The 27,952-nt window shown below is 50.2% G+C and overlaps 1 protein-coding gene across 13 annotated transcripts; it reads left to right on the top strand.

The window, feature by feature from the left end:
* The first annotated feature begins 214 nt into the window (after positions 1-214).
* On the top strand, positions 215-27,952 carry LOC135252166 (phosphatidylinositol 4,5-bisphosphate 3-kinase catalytic subunit alpha isoform-like). Of its 13 annotated transcripts, XR_010329339.1 has the most exons (24): positions 215-1,215; positions 2,806-2,907; positions 4,785-5,191; positions 5,707-5,916; positions 6,490-6,740; positions 8,388-8,633; positions 9,170-9,255; positions 10,393-10,498; positions 11,815-11,967; positions 12,357-12,491; positions 14,458-14,582; positions 14,932-15,013; positions 16,043-16,207; positions 16,361-16,464; positions 19,115-19,286; positions 19,934-20,040; positions 20,427-20,548; positions 20,684-20,762; positions 22,273-22,443; positions 23,354-23,471; positions 23,696-23,847; positions 24,645-25,759; positions 25,792-25,831; positions 25,888-27,952. XR_010329339.1 is itself a non-coding variant. In XM_064329965.1 (23 exons), exons 4-23 carry the CDS (start codon positions 4,840-4,842, stop codon positions 24,913-24,915), a joined length of 3,207 nt encoding a protein of 1,068 aa, XP_064186035.1. In that variant the 5' UTR covers positions 215-844; positions 1,075-1,215; positions 2,806-2,907; positions 4,785-4,839; the 3' UTR covers positions 24,916-27,952. The 13 variants fall into 13 exon arrangements, 2 of the variants coding, with proteins under 2 accessions (XP_064186035.1, XP_064186034.1); XR_010329341.1 differs by lacking the exon at positions 25,792-25,831 and having other exon boundaries at positions 24,645-25,671; positions 25,944-27,952; XR_010329340.1 differs by lacking the exon at positions 25,792-25,831 and having other exon boundaries at positions 24,645-25,671; positions 25,904-27,952.

Raw genomic sequence — 27,952 nt, 5'->3', positions numbered from 1 at the left:
ATAATGTATAAAAACAAGTACCGAATTTCGAGTGCTGTCATCAATGTCAACATTACGTGTTCTGCCCTATAGTAAGATGTAAATTGACGCACTGATAGCCTGCAGAAATCTGGGGTTTCTGCGGAGATTTAAAATGGGCAGTCGAAACAAGCCTAATGATACGGAGTAGCTCATTCGGGGCATGTTTGCAGTTCCGCAGGAGGTGGAAGATGCTAATTTAGCCTCATCAATAAAACATTAAAGATGCCATTTGTTTGGAAAACTAAAATCAACAAGTGGGATATAGCCTAAGGTGTATTATTTTGTTCACATGTATTACGCGAATTTAATTAAAACTAATGACTGTAACAAATGCCTGAAACGCGGAATAGAGTCGAAAGCTAGACAGCATTTGGTGGTCAAACCATATAAAAGACATTTATTGGACGTCTCGCACGTATGCCTATTCAGCAAAGAAGTGAATAATATGTCAGAAAGATTGCTGCTTTTAAAAATAATTACGACATAATACGCGTTTAAAAAGAGCAACCAGCACTGGCGTCTCCAGGTTGGCGAAAACTTTGCTCAGATTTGGGTAACAGGATAAGGTACTAAAAGTAACGTAGCCAGTAAACGAGTAAACGAGGACGGGACAGGACTATTCTCAAGTTCATTTTTATGCTAAAAATCTTATGAATGTGTATAGCAGCTCAGCATTTACAAATGTGCAGTTAGTTAACTATGTTATGCATTTCATGAATCAAGTATATAATTACGGCTCAGTTCAGCTCGCTAGTCTAGTCACGGGAGGATCCCCAAACCAAACCCACCGCAACTCACTCCACACCGGGCTTGAGCGCTGCACGTAAGCTAGGAGAATCTCCTCCAGTGCGGTGTATATTTTTGTGTGCTGCAGGGAAACAGCTGGCTATCTATGTACCTGGCATCGCAAAATTGGCTGGATTTTTACTCATAGGATTTATAACAATTACAACACTTTCATTTTTCCTTTTTAAATAGCTGGGTGCCATTCGTGCCTGTTAAATGGGGGTTAAGTGGCGGTATGTTTTCGCTGCTGCCTGATTTCCATACTAGAAAAACAGGACCTGCGGTTGCTATGGAGAAGCTGCGGCTGTCAGGCCGGGGTTAGGCCGCCTGAGCCTCGGACTGGAGTACTGAAGGCCCCTGAGAAAGGAGAGAGGAGTGGGGAACACCTACTGGAATGAAAAGCCGTGGGTAAGTGGCCAAAAGTGTTCGACCTGCAAATAATACGCGCAATTTTCAGACAAGTTAGTAAATGCAGAAACCCACTCTAATTTTAATTAAGTTAGCCAGCTGCCATTTTGAAAACGGTTTGGATTGTTTTGAAAAAATAACGTTAGCTAGCTATGCTATACCACTGCAACGAGATGGCTAACGAACGCTAGCTATTTAGCTGTGGAGGTAGCTAAAGCGTGGGGAAAAGTACAATTTTACGGTAGCTGCAAACTAAAATAATTGTAACTAAAGAAGGCTCAGCACTGTATATCTGAATGAATAGACGAAGAAGATCTGGTTAAAATGTAACGTTAACTTGGCTAACGTTGGCTATATAGCTAGCTTGCTAGCAAGTTGGTATCCGCTCAGTGTTGTGTTGTGTGTGCTAGCTAGCCAGGCAGCTAACCGTAGGAATCCAACTTGCCATGGAATAATAGCGTAGCTTATCTTTTATTTTAAAATATAGCTTCAGTAAAATACGTTTCGTGTCCAATAACGTCACCTAACGAAATTCAGCAAAATACATTTGCTCAGAGCTGACGTTGGCTAATTAATTAAGGTTCACACATTTTGCATGATGCTTAGCCAGCTAGCTAGTTTAACTGGCCATCGTTATCTTCAATTTGCTAGCTCCTGTTACATTTCTCACATTGTTTGAAAGCAAGATACCTTTTAAGTATAACTGAATATCGAACTTTGGTAACTAATTAGCTTTGTAAAAAATAATTATGATCCCTAGCTAGTCATCCACTATAGTGTCACAGTCGTTAGGGGATTGTAAATCCATTCTCACTTTGGCTAACTGTCAAGTTGAGTAGATGCAGGGTGGTGTTCCTAGCATTGGTAACATCAGGTAAGTTAAGTTATCATACCTGGTGTAATTGCAAGGCACAGGCAAGTTTAGGAGTTGCCTTTGCAAACATTGCAGCACATTATTTTACAGACATGTATAGTTTACAATTAGATATAGCTATTGTGCCGAAGTTAGCCTGGTAGTGCGTAATTGTTTAATTTACGCAGCTAACGTTATATCGGTTTGACAAGGCTCACGGAGACTCGAGTGGATGGGGTTGTCTGCAATCAGCATGCTAAAGGTCTTTATTAATATATTAATGTAGTTATTATTTGTTGTTTCTTGGGTGCTCTGCATCTCACACCTTTTTTAAGCTAAGGGGTTGATAAACTATACCTGACTGTGTCTTCAGCACAGTGATTGGATAAACAAACCGTAGCTGTTCATTTTCGCATAATGGAATCACGTTAGCGGCGAATGGGATTACTAGCATTCGGATATGATTTGCGCGTTATTAAGGTTTCTTTAACGTTGAATTGAACTGGGGCTGATAATGAAATGGTGCAGCTGTCTTATCTTGCTACCTAGCTAGGTGGAAACCGAGGGCTGTGAATTGGCTGGCTGTTATTAAGCGTTTCCATTTGGCGCTGCTGGTTTGAATGTCTGGCATTAGTCCGCATAGTAAATTAATATTAATAAGATATGAAGGAATCATCTATGGGACGATTGACGGGATCAGTAATAATGTAACGTTACAACTTGTATGTTTTCGACAGAAATGGGACTGGAGTGACTCGCTGTCGATGAGTAATCGACAATGGTTGTGGTCTGAACTAGGAAGGGGAACCATTCCTTCAAGAAAAGTCCGTCGGCCCAAGGTAAGCGCGCTGTCTGAGATGCAGCACTGTTTGTCCAAATTCTCTTGTCTTATACGCAATGTCATATGCGAAATTCAGGCTCGCATTGTATAATTTTGTTAGGCAATTCCCTAGTAGGTGCATGCCTCAGCTATCTTCGTTCAGTTTTGTTCTCAGTTCTGAAGGAAGTCCTGTCAAATGACAGAGCAGTTGTACACGGAATGAAGGTCCACCCCGAGTTTCCCTCACGGTGTGTCTTGACAGTATTACAGTGTGGAATTTCTGTCCATGTTCTGAATGTGTCCTCGCTGGTGATGCGAGGCATCGGTAGCGTGTCTGTGCTGTAGCAGAGATAAGGCTGAATGGAGTCACGCTTAAAACGCCATGTGCCCTGTGACAGGTTACAAATTTGTTTGTCTCTCTGGCCGGTCCATTGCTCAGACAGGCGGATTTTGGTACAACGTTATTAGAGCTAGCGATCATTTGTTAAACGGTGCCAATTTATGAAAAAAAAAAAAAAAACTGAGTGGAGCTGGGTGATTACCCGTAGGAGAAATGCACATGGTAACTGTAAGAAATGCCAGCGGGTCAGGGCGGACAGTGTAATTACACTGGGTTTCTGACACACCCACACACACCTGCCTGCACATGATGCACAGTCCTCCTTTAATTGCTTTGCTTTTTGGACCACGTGCACTTTCCCTGACCAGTGATTTGAAGCGTGTCTTACTTTGCTTTACCCATACATTAAGCTGCATGTTGTCCAAAAATGTATATGGGTGGGTACTGCGGTGCATGATGGCAAGAGATTATAGAAGTCTCCCATGCTATGGATTTAATTGTGTGCCTGTATTATTGTGTTTTCCTGCTTCAAGCTTTTAATTAGGACAGTTTCCGTCTTCAAATTATAAATTAAGTTTATTTTTTGAGTTCTTCAGCATGAAACAAATCATATTTTGTGACCACCAGCATCACATGGAAGTTTCTAGATCTGATATATTTGTCTTTCTGTCAAAACATCAACATTTCTGAAACGCAACAATGCTCCTGTGCATGAAGTTTTTTGTTGAAGTTGTTTAACTGAACTCTGCCTTAGAGCTTGCCCAGCGAGAGGAGTTAAGCCTGTATATATTCTGAAGCTGGTTTCTGAAGCCGGTTTCTGAAGCCGGTTTGGAGGGCTGTGTGTATCAGATGTTGAGGCCTGGTGGTATACAGGACAGCAGCTGTGGGCAGTGTGTTGTCAGGCCTCCCTGTTGCTGGATCACTCTGTGTCTGTGGGCTGCTTCAGGACGATGAACTGAACCTACCCCTGCTACAGGGGGGTAAATATCTCCATTTAGCCAACTGGTGTGGAATTTCATTTACAGAGACATTTTGGCTCGTTCTGTGTTTTTGGGGGGGCGGTGAGTGTCATTGTGTAGTGAGTCACAGTCTGAGGAGGTCATTCATTTTAGGGAGTCACCCAGAGCATTTCTGAGCTTGTTCCCATGGAGACATGCTGCCGAGTTGTTTTTCTGACCCCCCCCCCCCCCCCAGTGGTGTCCTGGCCCGTCAGATGGTGGTTTGTGCATTATTTGTTGCGACAGTTATGGCTGAGCCACAGAGGAAATCCTTTAACTCCTTCAAAATTATTACTGTTCGTTGTGGTGGTAAATGAGAACTTGCCAATTTTCTCATTGCATAAGACAAATAGCCTCTTACAGGCGGGGAAAACGAGACATTCAAATTCTCTTTCACTCCTCCAGTTGTGTTCTCATCTTGCGCTGGAACTTAAAAATGTGCCATTTCTTTTTCTTCCTGTCTCATTGTTTGTGTGCATTTATAGGTGCTGTGTGTTGTCATGTGGCCTTTGGGCAGAAGGCTTGTGTGTAACTCACGCTCCTGTGCTTCTTTTGCAGGAGCGGACAGCCTCGTCTGGACTGAAGCTGTGAGGGGCTCGGGCAGAGCTTAAAAATGCCCCCCAGACCGTCGTCAGGGGAACTATGGGGCATCCATTTGATGCCCCCGCGGATTTTGGTGGACTGCCTTCTACCGAACGGCATGATCCTGACCCTGGAGTGCCTCCGTGAGGCTACGCTGATCACCATCAAACATGAACTCTTCAAAGAGGCCAGGAAGTACCCGCTGCACCACCTGCTGCAGGAGGAGACCTCCTACATCTTTGTGAGCGTGACCCAGGAGGCCGAGCGGGAGGAGTTCTATGATGAGACCAGGAGGCTCTGTGACCTGCGACTCTTTCAGCCTTTCCTGAAAGTCATCGAGCCTGTGGGCAACCGAGAGGAGAAGATCCTCAACCGCGAAATCGGTGGGACCCCTGTCCTCCTTATCGGATCTCCGTCCTCCCATTGTGACCTCTGACATCAGAATGCATCAGTTGTGTAAAGATAATAATTCTGACCTGGTTTTATGTAACTGACCGTTCGGACTTGGACGTAGCCGTGTTGAGATGTTTTCTAGTAGAAGTGCTGCTCTTGATGTAATCTGCTTACGGACGGTTGATGGTGCACGGCTGTCCAAGAGCCTCCAGGATTAGCTCTGATCTGCAGGCTGTAATGTTCTCAATCAGTACAGAAAAGCACATTTTGCTTTATTAATTTTGCTTCCCCATAAATCACGCCTTAATATTACAATTCCAGTGAGATGCCAGGCAAGTAGCTTTGTCCCGAGTCAGCTGACTGCCTGTGTCTGACCTGTGTGTTGTCATGGCAGGTTTTTTGATTGACATGTCTGTGTGTTGTCATGGCAGGTTTTTTGATTGACATGTCTGTGTGTGGTCATGGCAGGTTTTTTGATTGACATGTCTGTGTGTGGTCATGGCAGGTTTCGCCATTGGCATGCCCGTGTGTGAGTTTGACCTGGTGAAGGACCCCGAGGTTCAGGACTTCAGGAGAAACATTCTCAACGTCTGTAAGGACTCAGTGGACCTCCGCGATGCCAGTGGGCCCCACAGCCGGGCTTTATACGTTTACCCCCCCAACATGGAGTCGACGCCGGACCTTCCGAAGCACATATACTGCAAACTAGACAAAGGTAGGCCAGCCACAGCCCTGTAGACTCTCTGCTGATGGTGCTGAAGCTGAGTGTGATCTGACAGGACTTCAGAAGAGCAGATTACTCTCCTCATCTACATACTCTGACAGCCTTTTGCTGTTTACTTAAAGAAAGGAAATTGAAAGTATCTTTGAATTATGAGTTTGCGTTTTGTTTCTGTGTCTCTCACAGTGAGCAGAGCAGGAGCACAGAGTCCTTTTGGTTTCTCACTCTGTTCACTTTATGGAACATAATCAGTTATTCTAGTGTTGACTACCCAAGGAGAGAGAGCGAGGCGTGTGCCTGAAGCCCATTGGCCCCCTGCACCCACACGTGTTTGACCTGTGGCCCCCTGCACCCATACGTGTCTGATCTGTGGCCCCCTGCACCCACACGTGTTTGACCTGTGGCCCCCTGCACCCACACGTGTTTGACCTGTGGCCCCCTGAACCTTCACGTGTTTGACCTGTGGCCCCCTGCACCCACACGTGTTTGACCTGTGGCCCCCTGCACCCACACGTTTGACCTGTGGCCCCCTGCACCCACACGTATTCCCCATTTTGTTTTTTCCAGGTCAGATAATTGTGGTCATCTGGGTCATCGTCTCGCCCAACAATGACAAGCAGAAGTACACGCTGAAGATCAACCATGACTGCGTGCCGGAGCAGGTGATCGCCGAGGCCATCCGGAAGAAGACGCGCAGCATGCTGCTGTCGCCGGAGCAGCTGAAGATGTGCGTGCAGGAGTACCAGGGAAAGTACATCCTCAAAGTGTGCGGCTGCGACGAGTATCTGCTGGAGAAGTGTCCCCTCAGCCAGTACAAGGTAGGCCCCGCCCCACAGTGCCCCCTCAGCCAGTACAAGGTAGGCCCCGCCCCACAGTGCCCCCTCAGCCAGTACAAGGTAGGCCCCGCCCCACAGTGCCCCCTCAGCCAGTACAAGGTAGGCCCTGCCCCACACTGCCCCCTCAGCCAGGACAAGGTAGGCCCCGCCCCACAGTGCCCCCTCAGCCAGTACAAGGTAGGCCCCGCCCCACAGTGCCCCCTCAGCCAGTACAAGGTAGGCCCTGCCCCACACTGCCCCTCAGCCAGTACAAGGTAGGCCCCGCCCCACACTGCCCCCTCAGCCAGTACAAGGTAGGCCCCGCCTCACAGCTTAGGTTTACCAAAGGTCACCATGGGTCCCCACGAGTTATCTTAAGGTTCCTCGGGACATGCCAACATACTCCAGCACACTCTCACACACTGTCACACACTCCGGCATGCTCTCACACACTCCGGTTGCCATCAGGGTGTTTTTACATCTAAATTTTGCTTATGGGCTGAATTAAAATGACACATCACATTTTTCAAATACAGCATGGTTTCATATCTGTATGGTCAGCCATGATGTCTCCCACCTCAGACTGAGAGCTTGGGGCCTGGTCTGTTTTTCAGAGAGAAATCGCACAGAGTGTAATGTCTGTGCACATGGGCTTGCTTGTATGTGTTTAAGTTTGGTACTGTAGAAGTATGTGCGGAACTGGTTTGATAAATGTTGTGTGTTGACAGTGTGCAGAGCTGGTCTGACAGATGTTGTGTGTTGGCAGTATGTGCGGAGCTGGTCTGATAGATGTTGTGTGTTGGCAGTATGTATATGCTGAGCTGGTTTGATAGATGTTGTGTGTTGGCAGTATGTGCAGAGCTGGTCTGATAGATGTTGTGTGTTGGCAGTATGTGCGGAGCTGGTCTGATAGATGTTGTGTGTTGGCAGTATGTGCGGAGCTGGTCTGATGGATGTTGTGTGTTGGCAGTATGTGCGGAGCTGGTCTGATGGATGTTGTGTGTTGGCAGTATGTGCGGAGCTGGTCTGATGGATGTTGTGTGTTGGCAGTATGTGCAGAGCTGGTCTGATAGATGTTGTGTGTTGGCAGTATGTGCGGAGCTGGTCTGGTAGATGTTGTGTGTTGGCAGTATGTACGGAGCTGGTCTGATGGATGTTGTGTGTTGGCAGTATGTGCGGAGCTGGTCTGGTAGATGTTGTGTGTTGGCAGTATGTACGGAGCTGGTCTGATGGATGTTGTGTGTTGGCAGTATGTGCGGAGCTGGTCTGGTAGATGTTGTGTGTTGGCAGTATGTACGGAGCTGGTCTGGTAGATGTTGTGTGTTGGCAGTATGTGCGGAGCTGGTCTGATGGATGTTGTGTGTTGGCAGTATGTACGGAGCTGGTCTGGTAGATGTTGTGTGTTGGCAGTATGTGCAGAGCTGGTCTGATAGATGTTGTGTGTTGGCAGTATGTACGGAGCTGGTCTGATGGATGTTGTGTGTTGGCAGTATGTGCGGAGCTGGTCTGATGGATGTTGTGTGTTGGCAGTATGTACGGAGCTGGTCTGATGGATGTTGTGTGTTGGCAGTATGTGCAGAGCTGGTCTGATAGATGTTGTGTGTTGGCAGTATGTGCAGAGCTGGTCTGATGGATGTTGTGTGTTGGCAGTATGTGCGGAGCTGCATCATGCTCGGCCGCATGCCCAACCTGATGCTGATGGCCAAGGAGAGCCTATACTCCCAGCTGCCCATGGACACCTTCACCATGCCCTCCTACGCCCGCCGCATCTCCACCGCTACGCCCTACATGAACGGCGAGGCCTCCACCAAGTCCCTGTGGACCATCAACGGCACGCTGCGCATCCGCGTTCTGTGCGCCACCTACGTCAATGTCAACATCCGGGACATCGATAAGGTGCTGCTTCTTTCCTCTGGTGGACTTTTATTTACATTTTCAACCTTTGCTAGATGGAATATGAGCGGTTAACCTGTGTTTTTAAAAGTGATGGAGGGTGGGGTCATCTGGACCATCACAAGTGTGTCGTACCCACCTGGGTTATGCATGGCAGCCATTACAGCATCTGTTAGTTTTCTTCTGCAACAACTGATCAGATGGCAATGGAAAAAGTGTGCAGTTTTTACACTGTAAATTGAGACTATTTCAGTAATTAGCTGGAATGCTGTGACCTGTGATGACCTGTGCGTGTGGTTTTTAACACAGTGACCCTGTGATGACCCCTGTGATGTGTGTGGTTTTTAATGCAGTGACCGTTTAATGACCCCTGTGATGCGTGTGGTTTTTAATGCAGTGACCCTGTGATGTGTTTGGTTTTTAACACAGTGACCCTGTGATGACCCCTGTGATGCATGTGGTTTATAATGCATTGACCCTCTGATGACCCCTGTGATGCGTGTGGTTTATAATGTGCTGTGTTTGTCCCTCTGCTGTAGATTTACGTTCGGACGGGGATCTACCACGGAGGGGAGCAGATGTGTGATAATGTGAACACTCAACGCGTCCCCTGCTCCAATCCCAGGTACGGCAGCCCCCTACAGGACACTTCCCAGATTCCCCCTGGGGAGGGACCTTCTGCTTAAGCTGGCAGTGACCCCCTCCCCCTCCCCAGTGTGGTGCATTCTGGAAATATGAAGGGTTTCTGCATGTCTGATAACTGTCACAAACCTTTTTTTAATGTGTTTTTAATGATTAATATGTACTTGTGTAATGTTTGTGGAATCATTTCAGGCATGATGAAACTGTAAGAAATTGTAAGAAAAATGTAAGAAAATGATTTCAAGTCTTTTTGCTAGTCAGATGGCTTAATGTGACTCAATGTTGTAATTAAAATGATTTAATGTGAAAGACCCAGATGCAGTTTTTACCACATTAAACACAGTTAAGGGGGTGGGCATTGTAGTGCTGATCCTTTTTAAAAGGGTGAGCTTTCTAAAGTTCAGGCCTGTCACCGCGTTAAAGTGAAGTTCTCAGCCCTCAGTGGCCTGTGTGCGTGCGTGTGTGCGTGTGCGCGTGTGTGCCTGTGTACGTGTGTGTCTGTGTGTGTGTGTGTGCACGCGTTTGTGCGTGTGTGTGTGTGAGGGTCTAAGCAGCTTACACCTGAAAATCAAAACATTTTTTATTTGGTTTAAAAAGTAGCCTAGTCATCTAAAATGCTTTTGCTTATAATCTCAAAGAAAGTTAGTTTTCCCATCTGTGAAACCCCTTGTGTCAGCAGATGTTTCGGATAAAGCATAAGTTGCAGATGACAGCAAGCAGGCAGAATGCTTCTGATCCAGAGTCTTAAACACGGGATGTTCAAATGTACACAAAAATACTAAACTTTTAAACACTGCATCTCTTAAAATAATGTATCTTAACATATTCAGGAATAGCTTAGGAAAGTGAATATTACCCCTAAGTGTGAGTCATTCTCACAGTAAAAGTAACGGGGTGAGCAGGTGTGGTTCTGAGGGACTGAACTGCTGGGCTTCCCTCTGTCTCAGTTCCTCAGTTTTTTCTGGAGGTCTTTCTGTGGCCCAGAAAGGACTCCTGTGTGCACTGAAGCCAGACGGACCGGTACAGAAGGGCTCTGGCTGTGTCTCTGGCCTGAATGGACAGCAGCACGTACTCAGTGTACTGAACGCAGCTGTGTGTCCGTCTGTCTGTCCCCCCCCAGGTGGAACGAGTGGCTGAACTACGACATGTACATTCCCGACATCCCGCGAGCCGCCCGACTCTGTCTGTCCATCTGCTCCGTCAAAGGGAGGAAAGGGGCGAAAGAGGTGAGCCACGCCCTCCTGCTCTAACCACGCTCTCCTGCTCTAACCACGCCCTCCTGCTCTAACCACGCCTTCCTGCTCTAACCACGCCCTCCTGCTCTAACCACGCCCTCCTGCTCTAACCACGCCTTCCTGCGCTAACCACGCCCTCCTGCTCTAACCACGCCTTCCTGCTCTAACCACGCCCTCCTGCTCTAACCACGCCTTCCTGCTCTAACCACGCCCTCCTGCTCTAACCACGCCTTCCTGCTCTAACCACGCCCTCCTGCTCTAACCACGCCTTCCTGCTCTAACCACGCCCTCCTGCTCTAACCACGCCCTCCTGCGCTAACCACGCCCTCCTGCTCTAACCACGCCCTCCTGCTCTAACCACGCCCTCCTGCTCTAACCACGCCCTCCTGCTCTAACCACGCCCTCCTGCTCTAACCACGCCTTCCTGCTCTAACCACGCCTTCCTGCTCTAACCACGCCCTCCTTCTCTAACCACGCCCTCCTGGTCTAACCACGCCCTCCTGCGCTAACCACGCCCTCCTGCTCTAACCACGCCCTCCTGCTCTAACCACGCCTTCCTGCTCTAACCACGCCTTCCTGCTCTAACCACGCCCTCCTGCGCTAACCACGCCCTCCTGCTCTAACCACGCCCTCCTGCTCTAACCACGCCTTCCTGCTCTAACCATGCCTTCCTGCTCTAACCACGCCCTCCTGCGCTAACCATGCCTTCCTGCTCTAACCACGCCCTCCTGCGCTAACCACGCCCTCCTGCTCTAACCACGCTCTCTGAGCTAACTGCTCCCTCCTGCGCTAACAGCTCCCTACTGCGCTAACTGTGCTAACCGCTCTCTCCTGCGCTAACAGCTCCGCGCTGCGCTAACTGTGCTAACCGCTCCCTCCTGCGCTAACAGCTCCCTACTACGCTAACTGTGTTAACCGCTCTCTCCTGCGCTAACTGTGCTAACCGCTCATTTCTGCCTGTGTTTTCTGTTGAGCTTTTTAATTAGGCTGGTGGAGTACAGGAAGGGCATGCGCTAAGCCCTAAACTAGCCTATGCTAAAACCAAGTTACATTGCGATACAAGAGGGAGGTGCACTGAGATAATCTCAACCCTACACTCTAAAGCCAGGTTACGTTGCGATTCTAGAGGGGATGTGCTAAGCGCTAAGCTAGCTCTGATGCTAAAGCCAAGTTACGTTGTGATTCAAGAGGGAGATGCACTGAGCTAATCTCAACTCCACACCCTAAAGCCAAGCTGCAGTGTGAGAGATACTTCCCGGGTGTTGTTATTTTGCAGATTTGTCACCAGAGCGCTGGTTGTGTTTCAGGAGCACTGTCCGCTGGCCTGGGGCAATGTTAATCTCTTTGACTACACGCATACTCTGGTCTCAGGGAAAATGGCGCTCAACCTGTGGCCTGTGCCCCACGGCCTGGAGGACCTGCTCAACCCCATCGGGGTCACGGGCTCCAATCCTAACAAGGTAAAGCAACTGCAGCACCATTCACCGTGTCATACTCACCTGAACTCTTTAGATCCCTGTATGATTAACAAAGATTATTGACCATTTTACACAATTATTTTCAGTAGTATTTTGTATCGAGTTGTTTTTCATATGATTTTACGTTTTAATTGATAAACTGTTTCATTAAGAATTCACACATGTATTTGAAAATTTAAACAAAACATGTGGCTCTTTTCCTAAACCAAAGCTGCTATCATTAAAAAATAATTAGTTTGGAATATTGCGGAAAAGTAATGCTTGTATTAATCTGCAGGGATTTTTACCAGTGTCTGAAGGGACAAAGTGCTTCATATAGAGTATTTCTCCCTGGTGTGATGGTGTGTGTGTGTGTCTGGATCCCATGGCAGGAAACGCCCTGTTTGGAGCTGGAGTTTGATTACTTCAGCAGCCCAGTGAAGTTTCCGGACATGGCCACCATAGAGGACCACGCTAACTGGAGCATATCCAGAGAACTGGGCTTCAACTACTGCCATACTGGCCTGGTGAGATGCACACGCCCGTACGCACACACTCCCCCATACGGGCACACACACCTGTCCGCGTTTACACACCCGCACACGCATGCGCCCGTAAGCACACACACCTGTACGCGTCTACACAGCCGCACGCAGACACGCACACGCGATCATACACACACGCTCCCATACGGGCACACACACCTGCGCGCATGCATACGCATATACGAGCCCGTGCGAAGACGCACTTCCAGACATGCACACACATCTGCACATCCTACTCTAGTGCATGTTATTGGGGCAGTGCTCTACTGCGTGTCATTGGGGCAGTGCTGTGGTGCCTGTCATTGGGGCAGTGCTGTGGTGCCTGTCATTGGGGCAGTGCTCTGGTGCGTGTCATTGGGGCAGTGCTCTGGTGCCTGTCATTGGGGCAGTGCTCTGGTGCGTGTCATTGGGGCAGTGCTCTGGTGCCTGTCATTGGGGCAGTGCTCTGGTGCCTGTCATTGGGGCAGTGCTCTGGTGCCTGTCATTGGGGCAGTGCTCTGGTGCCTGTCATTGGGGCAGTGCTCTGGTGCCTGTCATTGGGGCAGTGCTCTGGTGCATGTCATTGGGGCAGTGCTCTGGTGCGTGTCATTGGGGCAGTGCTCTGGTGCCTGTCATTGGGGCAGTCCTCTGGTGCGTGTCATTGGGGCAGTGCTCTGGTGCGTGTCATTGGGGCAGTGCTGTGGTGCCTGTCATTGGGGCAGTGCTCTGGTGCCTGTCATTGGGGCAGTGCTCTGGTGCGTGTATTTGAGGACACAGGTGTGTTTATGCTTGTTTTCCTCGTGATTTAGCTTGTGCGGCTTGATTCTGTAAACACAGCGGCCACGTCTGCGGAAACATGGATATCCGGGTTAGGGTTAACCGTAGGGAAGGGTCAAAGCAGGGAAGGGCTAAAGCCTGTTTATCTCCCCAGCAGCTGCACCTCTGAGTGTTCCCTTCATTCAGCAGTGGAGAGAGTGCTACAGGCTACAGTGCACCACTATAACATTTTGTCCAAGGAGCACATGTGTTTCGAAGTTGAAAGATTTAGGAGCACTCTAATGCATCCTAATTAGTAGATGTGCTCCTAAATTGCTTTTCCAGTTAGCATACTTCAAATTTCAGGAGCAAATGCTCCTAAAATGGGAGCACTGCAGAGCCCTGGGCTAGCAGCGAGCCACGTTACACTGGCTCTCAGGCTAGCAGCTAGCCCCATTATGCTGGCTCTCAGGCTAGCAGCTTGCCCCATTCTGCTGTCTCTCAGGCTAGCAGCTAGCCCCATTATGCTGGCACTCAGGCTAGCAGCTTGCCCCATTCTGCTGTCTCTCAGGCTAGCAACTGGCCCCATTATGCTGGCTCTCAGGCTAGCAACTGTCCCCATTACACTGGCTCTCAGGCTAGCAACTGGCCTCATTATGCTGGCTCTCAGGCTAGCAGCTAGCCCCATTACACTGGCTCTCAGGCTAGCAACTGGCCTCATTATGCTGGCTCTCAGGCTAGCAGCTAGCCCCATTATGCTGGCCCTCAGGCTAGCAGCTAGCCCCATTATGCTGCCACTCAGGCTAGCAGCTAGCCCCATTATGCTGGCTCTCAGGCTAGCAGCTAGCCCCATTATGCTGCCACTCAGGCTAGCAGCTAGCCCCATTATGCTGCCACTCAGGCTAGCAGCATGCCCCATTATGCTGTCTCTCAGGCTAGCAGCTAGCCCCATTATGCTGGCTCTCAGGCTAGCAGCTAGCCCCATTATGCTGGCACTCAGGCTAGCAGCTAGCCCCATTATGCTGCCACTCAGGCTAGCAGCTAGCCCCATTATGCTGGCTCTTAGGCTAACAGCTAGCCCCTTCACACTGGCTCTCAGGCTAGCAGCTAGCCTTGTTACACTGGCTCCCAGGTTAGCAGCTAGCCCTGTTAGACAGTGCAGGCCCCACCCAGTGCAGTGTGTTGATGAGCAGGATGTGATGTGCCCCTGCAGAGCAGCCGCCTGGCGCGAGACCACGCCCTGACGGACAGCGACAGTGAGCAGCTTCGCCTGGTCTGCAACAGAGACCCCCTGTCTGAGATCACTGAGCAGGAGAAGGACTTCCTGTGGAGGCACAGGTACGTCACACACACCCACGTCACACACCCATCTCTCTCTCACACACACACAATTACATCACACACCCTGCTACAGGGGTAGGCCCCTATTCCTACTGTTGGAAAGGGGATCCCCAGATGGATTGCAGGAAAGGACTGCCATTTCATGACAGCTGGTGCACCCTCGTGTTCCTGGAGGGATGGCATACGCATGGCCCTCCAGGACGCTCCACAGCTCTTGGGGTGTGTAGGCGGGCAGGCGAGGTGGGCTGGCAGGTGGGCTGGGTGTGCAGGCAGGGCAGACCACTGGGCGAGTGGGGCGGTGCAGTCTCAGGCCTACTTTAACTTGCCTTTCTGATCTCTCTCCCAGACACTACTCTGTAAATATCCCAGAAATCCTGCCTAAGATCCTGCTGGCGGTCAAGTGGAACTCCAGAGATGAAGTAGCCCAGGTACACAGCTGCAGCCAGTGGCCCCTGCCCCGGTTACGCCCTGGCCCCTCTCTCCCCCTCTGCCCCTTTTTTGATGCTAATGTTCATGCTAATATTAGTGCTGATGTTAATGCTAATGTTCATACTAATATTAGTGCTGATGTTGGTGCTAATGTTCATGCTAACGATAATAATAATAATAAGCTTTATTTATATAGCACCTTCCATACATAAAATGTAGCTCAAAGTGCTTTACATTCAGCATCAAAGAATTGAAAAGAAAAATACAGAGATACAGAATACAGAAATAAAATTTTAAAAATAAAATAAAATGCAGACAAAGAAATCAGTAAAAACAAAAATTAAAAAATTAATAAAAATAAACAGTGCTGCTAGATATAAGCTAGATTAAAAAGGTATGTTTTCAGTTATCAGTTATTCAGTTATTAATATTAGTGCTGATGTTAATGCTAATGTTCATGCTAATATTAGTGTTGATGCTGATGTTGATGCTAATGTTCATGCTAATATTAGTGTTGATGCTGATGTTGATGCTAATGTTCATGCTAATATTAGTGCTGATGTTATTGCTGCTGTTGACGCTAATATTAGTGCTGATGTTAATGCTAATGTTCATGCTAATATTAGTGCTGATGTTGATGCTGCTGTTGACGCTAATATTAGTGCTGATGTTACTGCTAATGTTCATGCTAATATTAGTGCTGATGCTAATGCTGATGTTCATGCTAATATTAGTGCTGATGTTAATGCTGCTGTTCATGCTAATATTAGTGCTGATGTTAATGCTGCTGTTGACGCTAATATTAGTGCTGATGTTAATGTTGCTGTTGACGCTAATATTAGTGCTGATGTTAATGCTGCCGTTGATGCTAATATTAGTGCTGATGTTAATGCTGCCGTTGGTGCTAATATTAGTGCTGATGTTAATGCTGCCGTTGATGCTAATATTAGTGCTGATGTTGATGCTAGTGTTCATGCTAATATTAGTGCTGATGTTAATGCTGCCGTTGACGCTGTTTTCCCTGTAAGATGTACTGCCTTCTGAAGGACTGGCCGGCGATAAAGCCTGAGCAGGCCATGGAGCTGCTGGACTGTAACTACCCCGACCCCATGATCCGAGACTTCGCCGTTCGCTGCCTGGAGAAGTATCTGACTGATGACAAGCTGTCTCAGTACCTCATTCAGCTGGTCCAGGTGAGGCGTCTCTGTGTTTGTGCCGCACAGCCAGGGTTCCTTTCAGACGCGTGCGAGAGCTGCACAGAGAACCGATTGGGGTTATGAGCTTGATTAGAACTGAGGCTAAGCAGGGCTGGCATATTATAAGTCTGATGTTCCTGTACCTGTCAGGTCCTAAAATACGAGCAGTACCTGGACAACCCCCTGGTGCGATTCCTACTGAAAAAGGCTTTGACCAATCAGAGAATAGGACATTTCTTCTTCTGGCACTTGAAGTAAGTAGATGGTTTTCCATTCTTCTTTTGACATAACGACTTTATGCTGAAGCTGCGGTGTGATTGGTTGAGCTTCACGCTGAAGCAGCAGTGTGATTGGTTGACCGGGAGATGGTTCTTGCTTGGTGCTCTGTAGGTCTGAGCTGGTTTGGCTCAGCCTGGGTGGGTGTGCTGCAGTGCTAATGTAGAGTACCAGACAGGACTGCAAGCGGGAGCCGTCTCAAACAGAGGCCCCAGAGAGAACACCCAGAGCCTGCAGCAGACTGTAAACACCATTAGAGTGCAGAATTAATTCAGCTGTCTTTCAGGATGCCCTCTAAGGGCTTTCCTACGGAGTGTGTGTTAAGCATGTCTCCTCTGTCAGTGTGGCTGTCTGCGGTCCACCAGTGTGCACACCTTCACCAGCATTGTTATGCACGCTGGCTTCTGGGTACTCAGTGGGTAGCACGTGTGGATGTGTTTGGGTTTGGTTTTACACGTGTGGACGGGTTTGGGTGTTCATGTGTGTGGATGGGTTAGGGTGTACACGCGTGTGGATGGGTTAATGTTAGAGTGGACACGCGTGTGGTTGGGTTAGGGTTAGGGTGTACACGCGTGTGGTTGGGTTAGGGTTAGGGTGTACACGCGTGTGGATGGGTTAGGGTGTACTCGGGTGTGGTTGGGTTAGGGTGTACACGCGTGTGGTTGGGTAAGGGTGTACACGTGTGTGGTTGGGTTAGGGTGTACACGCGTGTGGTTGGGTTAGGGTGTATGCGTGTGTGGATGGGTTAGGGTTCTCCAGCTCAGCTGTACCCAGAGCTTGAAAGTGGGCCCTCACATCACTGGCTGTCTGATCCCTGGAGAAACAGACTCTTCCATGAAGCGCTTGAAAAAGTTTTAAGGATCAGTTTAGTCTCTAAAATTGACATTATACAAAGATGTCAGTGTTGTGTCACAAGTGCTTGAATTAAATTTGTGTGTGAACCCTGTTCGGTGTCCGTCTGTGAGCCGGAATCAGAGCCTGTCACTGGCTGTGAGCCAATCCGACTGCGGGGTCCCTGTCCAGCGTGGCTGTGAGCCGGAATCAGAGCCCTGTCCAGCGTGCTGGGCCGATCAGGCCCTGTCCGGGCTGTGAGCCGGAATCAGAGCCCTGTCCCAGCGTGGCTGTGAGCCGGAATCAGAGCCCTGTCCCAGCGTGGCTGTGAGCCGGAATCAGAGCCCTGTCCCAGCGTGGCTGTGAGCCGGAATCAGAGCCCTGTCCCAGCGTGGCTGTGAGCCGGAATCAGAGCCCTGTCCCAGCGTGGCTGTGAGCCGGAATCAGACCCTGTCCCAGCGTGGCTGTGAGCCGGAATCAGAGCCCTGTCCCAGCGTGGCTGTGAGCCGGAATCAGAGCCCTGTCCCAGCGTGGCTGTGAGCCGGAATCAGAGCCCTGTCCCAGCGTGGCTGTGAGCCGGAATCAGAGCCCTGTCCCAGCGTGGCTGTGAGCCGGAATCAGAGCCCTGTCCCAGCGTGGCTGTGAGCCGGAATCAGAGCCCTGTCCCAGCGTGGCTGTGAGCCGGAATCAGAGCCCTGTCCCAGCGTGGCTGTGAGCCGGAATCAGAGCCCTGTCCCAGCGTGGCTGATCTGCTCAGGAGCAGCAGTGACGGCCATGATGCTGCCCGGGATGTTCGGCTCTTTTGTAAACACAGCTGCTGCAGAGAGATCGGTGGCTTCAGTCAGATCTCGTGAAAAGGGAGACTGCAATGTTCAGTTTGAGCTTGAAAGCTGGAAAATTATATTATGGAGCTGTTCAACTTTTATCAGCATGAATTCTAATAAATTAACAATGTTCATTTTTACGTTTGACTGAAACGCATTATTTTGACTTTCAAATGATGTTGGAATCATGAAATTCATTCTAAATACCCTTACTGAGCATGCTCAGTAAGAATGCCTGCGCCGAGGCTCTGAATGCCCTGACTGAGCGCGCTCAGTAAGAACACAGCTCAGAGGCTCTGAACGCCCTGACTGAGCGCGCTCAGTAAGCCTGTCCTCAGAGGCTCTGAACGCCCTGACTGAGCGCGCTCAGTAAGCCTGTCCTCAGAGGCTCTGAACGCCCTGACTGAGCGTGCTCAGTAAGCCTGTCCTCAGAGGCTCTGAACGCCCTGACTGAGCGCGCTCAGTAAGAACACAGCTCAGAGGCTCTGAATGCCCTGAGCGTGCTCAGTAAGAACACAGCTCAGAGGCTCTGAATGCCCTGACTGAGCGTGCTCAGTAAGAACACAGCTCAGAGTGCTCTGAATGCCCTGAGCGTGCTCAGTAAGAACACAGCTCAGAGGCTCTGAACGCCCTGACTGAGCGCGCTCAGTAAGCCTGTCCTCAGAGGCTCTGAACGCCCTTACTGAGCGCGCTCAGTAAGCCTGTCCTCAGAGGCTCTGAACGCCCTGACTGAGCGCGCTCAGTAAGAACACAGCTCAGAGGCTCTGAACGCCCTGACTGAGCGCGCTCAGTAAGAACACAGCTCAGGGGCTGTGAATGCCCTGACTGAGCGTGCTCAGTAAACCTGTCCTCAGAGGCTCTGAATGCCCTGACTGAGCGCGCTCAGTAAGCCTGTCCTCAGAGGCTCTGAACGCCCTGACTGAGCGCGCTCAGTAAGCCTGTCCTCAGGCTCTGACGCTGACCCTTCCCGCAGGTCCGAAATGCACAATAAGACGGTGAGCCAGCGCTTCGGCCTGCTGCTGGAGTCGTACTGCCGAGCCTGCGGAATGTACCTGAAGCACCTGAGCAGGCAGGTGGAGGCCATGGAGAAGCTCATCAACCTGACCGACATCCTGAAGCAGGAGAAGAAAGACGAGACGCAGAAGGTAGAGAGAGATAGAGAGTACGAGAGAGAGTAGGACAGTATGAGAAAGAGAGAGAGAGAGAGAGAGAGAGAGAGAGAAAGAGAAAATGGTGAAAGTAAGTGTATTTTATCCTGAATCAAACAATGTTCTTATAGTGCCCTCTACAGGAGGATTGGGTAATGGACATTTGGTGAGCTTTTTTATGGAATAATAAACATGGCATTTGCTTTTTAACCAATCAGCAGTGTGCTGCCAGTCAGAAGTGAATTTGAAGTGAAAACCCATACAGAACATACACACCTCGTCAGGCGTCCAGCTCTTGTGCTTATAAATAACAAACTTTGTCAAAAGGAAATCGTATTATTTGCCTGTTTATAGATGTGAAAATGTCCATGCAAGTCTTTATCTTTTGGCTTATTTCAGGCTCGGTCTGTAAAGCAGTGGGTTAGAGGGAACAGTCGTTCAGTTTCATGGTCTAATTTTGGGGCCCTGCTCTCAGGTGTGTGGCCCTTGGGGGCCCGGTTTGGGGCCCTGTTCTCAGGTGTGTGGCCCTTGGAGCCTGGTCTGGGGCCCTGCTCTCAGGTGTGTGGCCCTTGGGGGCCCGGTTTTGGGCCCTGTTCTCAGGTGTGGTTTGGGGCCCTGTTCTCAGGTGTGTTTGCTCTCTGCAGGTGCAGATGAAGTTCCTGGTGGAGCAGATGAGGAGGCCGGACTATATGGACGCCCTGCAGAACTTCACCTCCCCCCTCAACCCCGCACACCAGCTGGGCAACCTACGGTACGCCAGCCAGGGGCCCTGCAGCCAGGGGCTCCACAGTCCATATACACTAATGTGTAATGTGTGTATAAACAGTAGAGTGTTGTGCTGGCTGAGTGTAATGCTGTAATGTGTTGTGCTGGCTGAGTGTAATGCTGTAATGTGTTGTGCTGGCTGAGTGTAATGCTGTAATGTGTTGTGCTGGCTGAGTGTAATGCTGTAATGTGTTGTGCTGGCTGAGTGTAATGCTGTAATGTGTTGTGCTGGGTGAGTGTAATGCTGTAATGTGTTGTGCTGTCTGATTTGTAATGCTGTAATGTGTTGTGCTGGGTGAGTGTAATGCTCTATCGCAGCGCATTGCTGCTGATATTTATGGGCTCTTCTGTCTTTTTCTCGCCGCGCTGCAGCCTGGAAGAATGCCGGATCATGTCCTCCGCCAAGCGGCCGCTGTGGCTGAACTGGGAGAACCCCGACATCATGTCCGAGCTGCTCTTCCAGAACAATGAGATCATCTTCAAGAACGGAGACGGTGTGTGACCTGCGCAGTGTGCTCCCTCTGCCACGTGTTCATGTTCATGTGTTCATGTTCATGTGTTCATATTTATGACTACGCTGAAACGTCAGCTCCTCACCACACCACCACGTTTAAACCCTGTTTGCACAGATCTGCGGCAGGACATGCTGACCCTTCAGATCATCCGAATCATGGAGAACATCTGGCAGAACCAGGGCCTGGACCTCCGGTACTCCCAACACTGCAGTGTCTGAGACCACACTTACCTACCGGGCTGTGTCTGAGACTGCACTTACCTACCGGGCTGTGTCTGAGACTGCACTTACCTACCGGGCTGTGTCTGAGACTGCACTTACCTACCGGGCTGTGTCTGAGACTGCACTTACCTACTGGCTGTGTCTGAGACTGCACTTACCTACCGGGCTGTGTCTGAGACTGCACTTACCTACCGGGCTGTGTCTGAGACTGCACTTACCTACCGGGCTGTGTCTGAGACTGCACTTACCTACTGGCTGTGTCTGAGACTGCACTTACCTACCGGGCTGTGTCTGAGACTGCACTTACCTACCGGGCTGTGTCTGAGACTGCACTTACCTACTGGCTGTGTCTGAGACTGCACTTACCTACCGGGCTGTGTCTGAGACTGCACTTACCTACCGGGCTGTGTCTGAGACTGCACTTACCTACCGGGCTGTGTCTGAGACTGCACTTACCTACCGGGCTGTGTCTGAGACTGCACTTACCTACCGGGCTGTCTGAGACTGCACTTACCTACCGGGCTGTGTCTGAGACTGCACTTACCTACCGGGCTGTGTCTGAGACTGCACTTACCTACCGGGCTGTGTCTGAGACTGCACTTACCTACCGGGCTGTGTCTGAGACTGCACTTACCTACCGGGCTGTGTCTGAGACTGCACTTACCTACCGGGCTGTGTCTGAGACTGCACTTACCTACCGGGCTGTGTCTGAGACTGCACTTACCTACCGGGCTGTGTCTGAGACTGCACTTACCTACCGGGCTGTGTCTGAGACTGCACTTACCTTCCAGGCTGTGTCTGAAACTGCACTTACCTACCGGGCTGTGTCTGAGACTGCACTTACCTACCGGCTGTGTCTGAGACTGCACTTACCTACCGGGCTGTGTCTGAGACTGCACTTACCTACCGGGCTGTGTCTGAGACTGCACTTACCTACCGGGCTGTGTCTGAGACTGCACTTACCTACCGGGCTGTCTGAGACTGCACTTACCTACCGGGCTGTGTCTGAGACTGCACTTACCTACCAGCTGTGTCTGAGACTGCACTTACCTACCGGGCTGTGTCTGAGACTGCACTTACCTACCAGCTGTGTCTGAGACTGCACTTACCTACCGGGCTGTGTCTGAGACTGCACTTACCTACCAGCTACCATGATAAAACACAGCTTCAACACAAAACACAGCTTCAGCGCAAAACACAGCTTCAGCACAAAACACAGCCTCAACACAAAACACAGCTTCAGCACAAAACACAGCTTCAGCACAAAACACAGCTTCAGCAGTAAGTAATGGCATCATTACGATCAGTACTTTCAGAAAGTTGTGTACCGCCTGACATTTCCTGCAGGTAAAACCCTGTGATTGAGAAAGCTTCTGTGTGTGAATGTAATGGAGTGTGTTTAAAGACTGTTAGCTGAACTCTGTAGTGTGTGAGGGCGTGTGTGTGTGTGTATAATGTGTAAGATGTTTCTGTCTGTGTTAGGATGCTCCCGTACGGCTGTCTGTCCATCGGGGACTGTGTGGGGCTCATCGAGGTGGTGCGGAACTCTCACACCATCATGCAGATTCAGTGCAAAGGAGGCCTGAAGGGGGCGCTGCAGTTCAACAGCCACACCCTCCACCAGTGGCTCAAAGACAAGAACAAGGGAGAGATGTGAGTCACGGCCTGTTCCCTGAAGCAGGCCATGCTTGGTGTATGGGTAGGGTGTATTGCGACAGTGTAATGTTTGAGGGTGTATGGGTATGGTGTATTAATAGAGGGTACTGGTGTGGTGTATGAGTATGGTGTATTGCGACAGTGTAATGTTTGAGGGTGTATGGGTATGGTGTATTAATGAGGTAGGTGGGTATGAGTATGGTGTATGAGACAGTAATGTTGAGGGTGTATGGGTATGGTGTATTAATAGAGGTACTGGTGTGGTGTATGAGTATGGTGTATTGAGACAGTTGTAATGTTTGAGGTGTTGGTATGATGGTATTGGTGGGGTATTAATTAGAGTGTACTGGTGTGGTGTATGAGTATGGTGTATTGAGGACAGTGTAGATGTGTTAGCTTGTGTGGTTATGGTATGTGTATTGAGACGTGTAATGTTTGAGGGTGTATGGGTATGGTGTATTATATAATGGTGTACTGGTGTGGTGTATGAGTATGGTGTATTGAGACGGTGTAATGTTTGAGGGTGTATGGGTATGGTGTATTAATAGAGTGTACTGGTGTGGTGTATGAGTATGGTGTATTGAGACGGTGTAATGTTTGAGGGTGTATGGGTATGGTGTATTAATAGAGTGTACTGGTGTGGTGTATGAGTATGGTGTATTGAGGCAGTGTAATGTTTGAGGGTGTATGGGTATGGTGTATTGAGACAGTGTAATGTTCGAGGGTGTATGGGTATGGTGTATTGGTAGGGGGTATTAATAGAGTGTACTGGTGTGGTGTATGAGTATGGTGTATTGAGACAGTGTAATGTTTGAGGGTGTATGAGTATGGTGTATTGAGACAGTGTAATGTTCGAGGGTGTATTGGCACACAGTGGCTTAGTGCTTTCTCTGGGTCTGACGCGCAGGTATGATCCTGCAGTGGATCTGTTCACGCGCTCCTGTGCTGGGTACTGTGTGGCCACCTTCATCCTGGGGATCGGTGACCGGCACAACAGCAACATCATGGTGAAGGATGATGGACAGGTAAGGCGACCTATGCTGTCCCACTCCCCACCTCTGTCCCCTCACTGTTTGAAATGACCAATCGTATTTGAGGATCCATCGCGTCTGCTCTCCCCTGCAGAGATGAGCCTTCCAATACAATTGGCCTTTTTAAACTGGGAGGGGTTGGAGGGTGATTGCATTTTTTTTTTAAAACCCAACAGGTATCTAACCTCAGTGAAACTTGCTGTTTCCTGTTCCTGCAGCTCTTCCACATAGATTTTGGCCATTTCCTGGATCACAAGAAGAAGAAATTTGGCTATAAGCGAGAGCGGGTTCCCTTTGTTTTAACACAGGACTTCTTAATCGTGATCAGCAAGGGAACGCAGGAGTGCACCAAGACTAGGGAGTTTGAGAGGTAAGAGAGCTGTGTGTGTGTGTGTGTCTGTGTCTGTGTGTGCCTGTGCAAGCATGTGTGTGTGTGTGTCTGTGACTGTGCGTGTGTGCGTGCCTGTGCAAGCGTGTGTGTGTGTCTGTGCGTGCCTGTGCAAGCACGTGCGTGTGTCTGTAGCATGCCTGTGCAAGTGTGTGTCTGTGTCTGTGTGTGTGTGTGTGTGAGTGTCTGTGTCTGTGCCTGCCTATGCAAGTGGCAAGTGTGTGTATGTATGTGGGTGCATGCCTGTGCAAGCGTGTGTGTGTGTGTCTGTGTCTGTGCGTGCCTGTGCAAGCGTGTGTGTGCGTGTGTGTGTGTGTGTGTCTGTGTCTGTGCGTGCCTGTGCAAGCGTGTGTGTGTGTGTGTGTGTGTGTGTGTTGACAGATGGTTGGCATTCAGAATAATCAGAGTGGTAGAGCACAATAAGTAAAGCCTCATCCCAGCTCACTGGGGGTTAAGGAAACATCTGTTTGTATTTCTGCTGGACATGGGCTGGAACAAACCTGTCTGTGCGTCTAACCAACGGTACGGACAGTACAGACGGCCAGGCCCTCCCCCTCTTCAGCTGCTTTAGGGCTCAGAAACATGCTGCTGTAGTATAGAGCTTAGACAACTGAGCTTAGAGGTTGCAGGTTCAATTCCAAAACGGGGCACTGCTATTAAGAACGTACTTCTCCACAGTAGGTTCATTATTCAGCCGTATGAACAGTGTGTATTAAGTCCTTGTGTGTGCGGGTTTCAGGAGATGTGTAACAGTGTGTAATAAGTCCTTGTGTGTGCAGGTTTCAGGAGATGTGCTACAAGGCCTACCTCGCCATCCGCCAACACGCCAACCTCTTCATCAACCTGTTCTCCATGATGCTGGGGTCCGGGATGCCCGAGCTGCAGTCCTTCGACGACATCGCATACATCCGCAAGACGCTGGCGCTGGACAAGACGGAGCAGGAGGCGCTCGACTACTTCATGAAGCAGATGAACGACGCTCACCACGGGGGCTGGACCACCAAGATGGACTGGATCTTCCACACCATCCGCCAGCACGCGCTGAACTGAGCATGCTTGGCCACGTCCCCCAGCGAGCGCTCGGCCACGCCCTCCAGCGAGCGCTCGGCCACACCCTCCACCGAGTGCTCAGCCACGCCCCTGAGTGCTTGGCCACACCCTCCAGCGAGCACTTGGCCATGCCCTCCATCAGGCGCTCAGCCACGCCCTCCCCGGAGTGCTTGGCCACGCCCTCTAGCGAGCGCTCGCCCACACCCTCCCCTGAGCGCTGAGCGACGCAGTTGGGCGGAAGCCTGGCGGCGGAGGCGATTGGCTGATCCCAGGTGGGCTCCGCCCTGTCCACAGACACGCCTTCGTTACGGCCTTCTTACCTCTCTGATTGGCAGGAGTTTGGGTGGGGTGATCGTCTTCCTCTGACGCCTTCAGATATGCACAGACACTCAAGCAGCTCACCCGTCTGTTCCTCTCGCTTTTCACTCGTTTGTCATCATAACACAACTCCAGTTATCTGAGTGGGGCTTCTGGGAGGCTGTTGCTACGGCAATGTGGGGGGTCCGGTGCAGTGTTGCAGCACGTGAGTGACATCTAGTGCTGCTCACTGGTATTGCAGAAGTGTGGAAGTGCACCCTGTTTATGAAGCTCTAGCAGAGGAGTGCTCGGGGAAACAGGGAGACTTTCAGTGCGGAATGTTTAGGTTCTGTGAGGCTGAGCTGTGGAGTCCTTGCCTGTGTGTGTGAGTGCACGCTGCGTGTGTGTGTGCATGCTGCGTGTGTGCGTGTGTGTGTGCGTGTGCGTGTGCGTGTGTTTGTGCAGTCATGCAGCAGAGCTCAGTGGCAGCAGGGCGCAGTGGCAGTCATGCAGCAGAGCGCAGTGGCAGCAGAGCGCAGTGGCAGTCGTGCAGCAGAGTGCAGTGGCAGCAGGGCGCAGTGGCAGTGGAGTGCAGTGGCAGCAGGGCGCAGTGGCAGTCGTGCAGCAGAGCGCAGTGGCAGTAATGCACTAGAGTGCAGTGGCAGCAGAGCGCAGTGGCAGCAGGGCGCAGTGGCAGTCGTGTAGCAGAGTGCAGTGGCAGCAGGGTGCAGTGGCAGTCATGCAGCAGAGTGCAGTGGCAGCAGGGCACAGTGGCACTCATGCAGCAGAGTGCAGTGGCAGTCGTGCAGCAGGGCGCAGTGGCAGCAGAGCGCAGTGGCAGCAGGGCGCAGTGGAAGTAATGCAGCAGAGCGCAGTAGCAGTCGTGCAGCAGAGTGCAGTGGCAGCAGAGTGCAGTGGCAGTCGTGCAGCAGAGCGCAGTGGCAGCAGAGTGCAGTGGCAGTCGTGCAGCAGAGTGAAGTGGCAGCAGAGTGCAGTGGCAGTCGTGCAGCAGAGTGAAGTGGCAGCAGAGTGCAATGGCAGTCGTGCAACAGGGCGCAGTTGCAGCAGAGCGCAGTGGCAGTAATGCAGCAGAGCGCAGTAGCAGTCGTGCAGCAGAGTGAAGTGGCAGCAGAGCGCAGTAGCAGTCGTGCAACAGAGTGAAGTGGCAGTCGTGCAGCAGGGCGCAGTGGCAGCAGGGCGCAGTGGCAGCAGAGTGCAGTGGCAGTAATGCAGCAGAGCGCAGTGACATCAGTGCGCAGTACAGTCGTGCAGCAGAGCGCAGTGGCAGTCATGCAGCTGTTGGGTGCAGTGGTATCTGTAGTTTGGGGAATGACTCCTGTCCTGAGGGAGGGGGGTATAAGGAAGCTCAGCTGCACTGTGTAGGGAGTGTGAGTGAACAGAGCCCTGCACACACAGGTGTGCTCACAGGTTTAATGTGCTGTTTCTGTGGTTCTCCAATTATAAATGCTCATGTTCCAAAAACAGCCAAAGCTGCCTCAAGAACCAGTCATGAAGATGTGTTTGTTTAGCGATGAGCGGTCAGTTACTGTAGCCCCGCCGCGCCCCGCCCTGCCCTGCCCTTCCCCACCCCTCCCCTCCCTGGCTAGAGGGAAGCTGGGCTGTATTACACAGATTTGGGGGGGGGGTTACTGAGCTGGTGGGTTAGTTTGAGAGAGGTGTGTTTGGCTCTGCTTGTTATCCTGGTGAGGTCTGGACCCCTTCTTAGATCCAGTCCAATTAAATAAGGCTGATGCACTCACTCACCCTGTGGGTGAGAGGGGAGTACTGCAGTCCTGTAGCCCGATTCTACAGCCTCATTTACCTGTCTCCTGAGAGACCTGTCTTTATGGAACCGCATTACCCATGAGCCTCTGGAATATTCCTGCTGTTCCGACACCTGCCAGGTGTGTCCTCGAGCAGCGGGCGTGTTAACGTGTTCACCTAACCCTAACCCCAACCCCAACTGTTAAAGCTGCTAAGTTCCCATCATCTCTTCAGATTTATTCTGTTGAGGGTAAAATGGACTTTATTTAAACTGAGATGAACTGGTGGAATATTAAGAATGTTGATTAACTTTGTGTCTTATGTTTTTCTGGTGTGAAAGGGCATTTTTACAATCGTGTTCTTTGACCCTTTTTGCCATAATCTTGTATTTTTCACACCTCGCATGAATTCCCCCCTGCCTGGGGTTCTCCTGGCCTGTGCAATCCCTACAGAACTGTGCCTGTCTCTACAGAAGCTCATTTAATCATGTCTGTTTGAGTTTGAGAACTGCATTAAAAGCACATGGCAATACGCTGATGTACTTACAGGCTTAAAGCTGAATACATCCCTGTATGGACTGCATCAGGTTTATGAGACTTAGTCTCTTCACTGATTGGCTGGAAAGGCCTCCAGTCATGCTGTGATTGGCTGGAAGAGGCCTGCAGCCATGCTGTCTAAAAGAGAGCCATGTGTCATTTTAAATTACTGATTAATTTAAAACCATGTAATGCTGTACATTTTTACTGTGACAGTTAAAGCCAAAGTACACAGTATTTATCTATAGCAAACCTTGTATGTGATGACTAACCTATGTCTATGTTACCATGGAAAAACCCAGCATTATGAACACATCATTTTTCCCCAAACCAACAGCATTAAAGTGTATATATTACCTCCTAAAGATGTTACACTACAGCTGAATCACTGAAGAGTGAAAGCACCCTTAAGACCCGCCCCTCCCATGTCCCACCCACCC

Source organism: Anguilla rostrata, chromosome 4, assembly GCF_018555375.3.
Source record: "Anguilla rostrata isolate EN2019 chromosome 4, ASM1855537v3, whole genome shotgun sequence".
Lineage (NCBI taxonomy): Eukaryota > Metazoa > Chordata > Actinopteri > Anguilliformes > Anguillidae > Anguilla > Anguilla rostrata.
This window is presented reverse-complemented; position numbering and strand designations above follow the sequence as displayed.

What these genes read in the sequence shown, in the direction of transcription:
- LOC135252166 (XM_064329965.1), top strand. Translation starts at nt 4,840, where the DNA reads ATGCCCCCCAGACCGTCGTCAGGGGAACTATGGGGCATCCATTTGATG. An exon ending in CGGGCTCCAATCCTAACAAG is followed by an intron (nt 11,968 to 12,356) that starts GTAAAGCAACTG and finishes ATCCCATGGCAG; the next exon opens with GAAACGCCCTGTTTGGAGCT. An exon ending in AGAAAGACGAGACGCAGAAG is followed by an intron (nt 19,287 to 19,933) that starts GTAGAGAGAGAT and finishes TGCTCTCTGCAG; the next exon opens with GTGCAGATGAAGTTCCTGGT.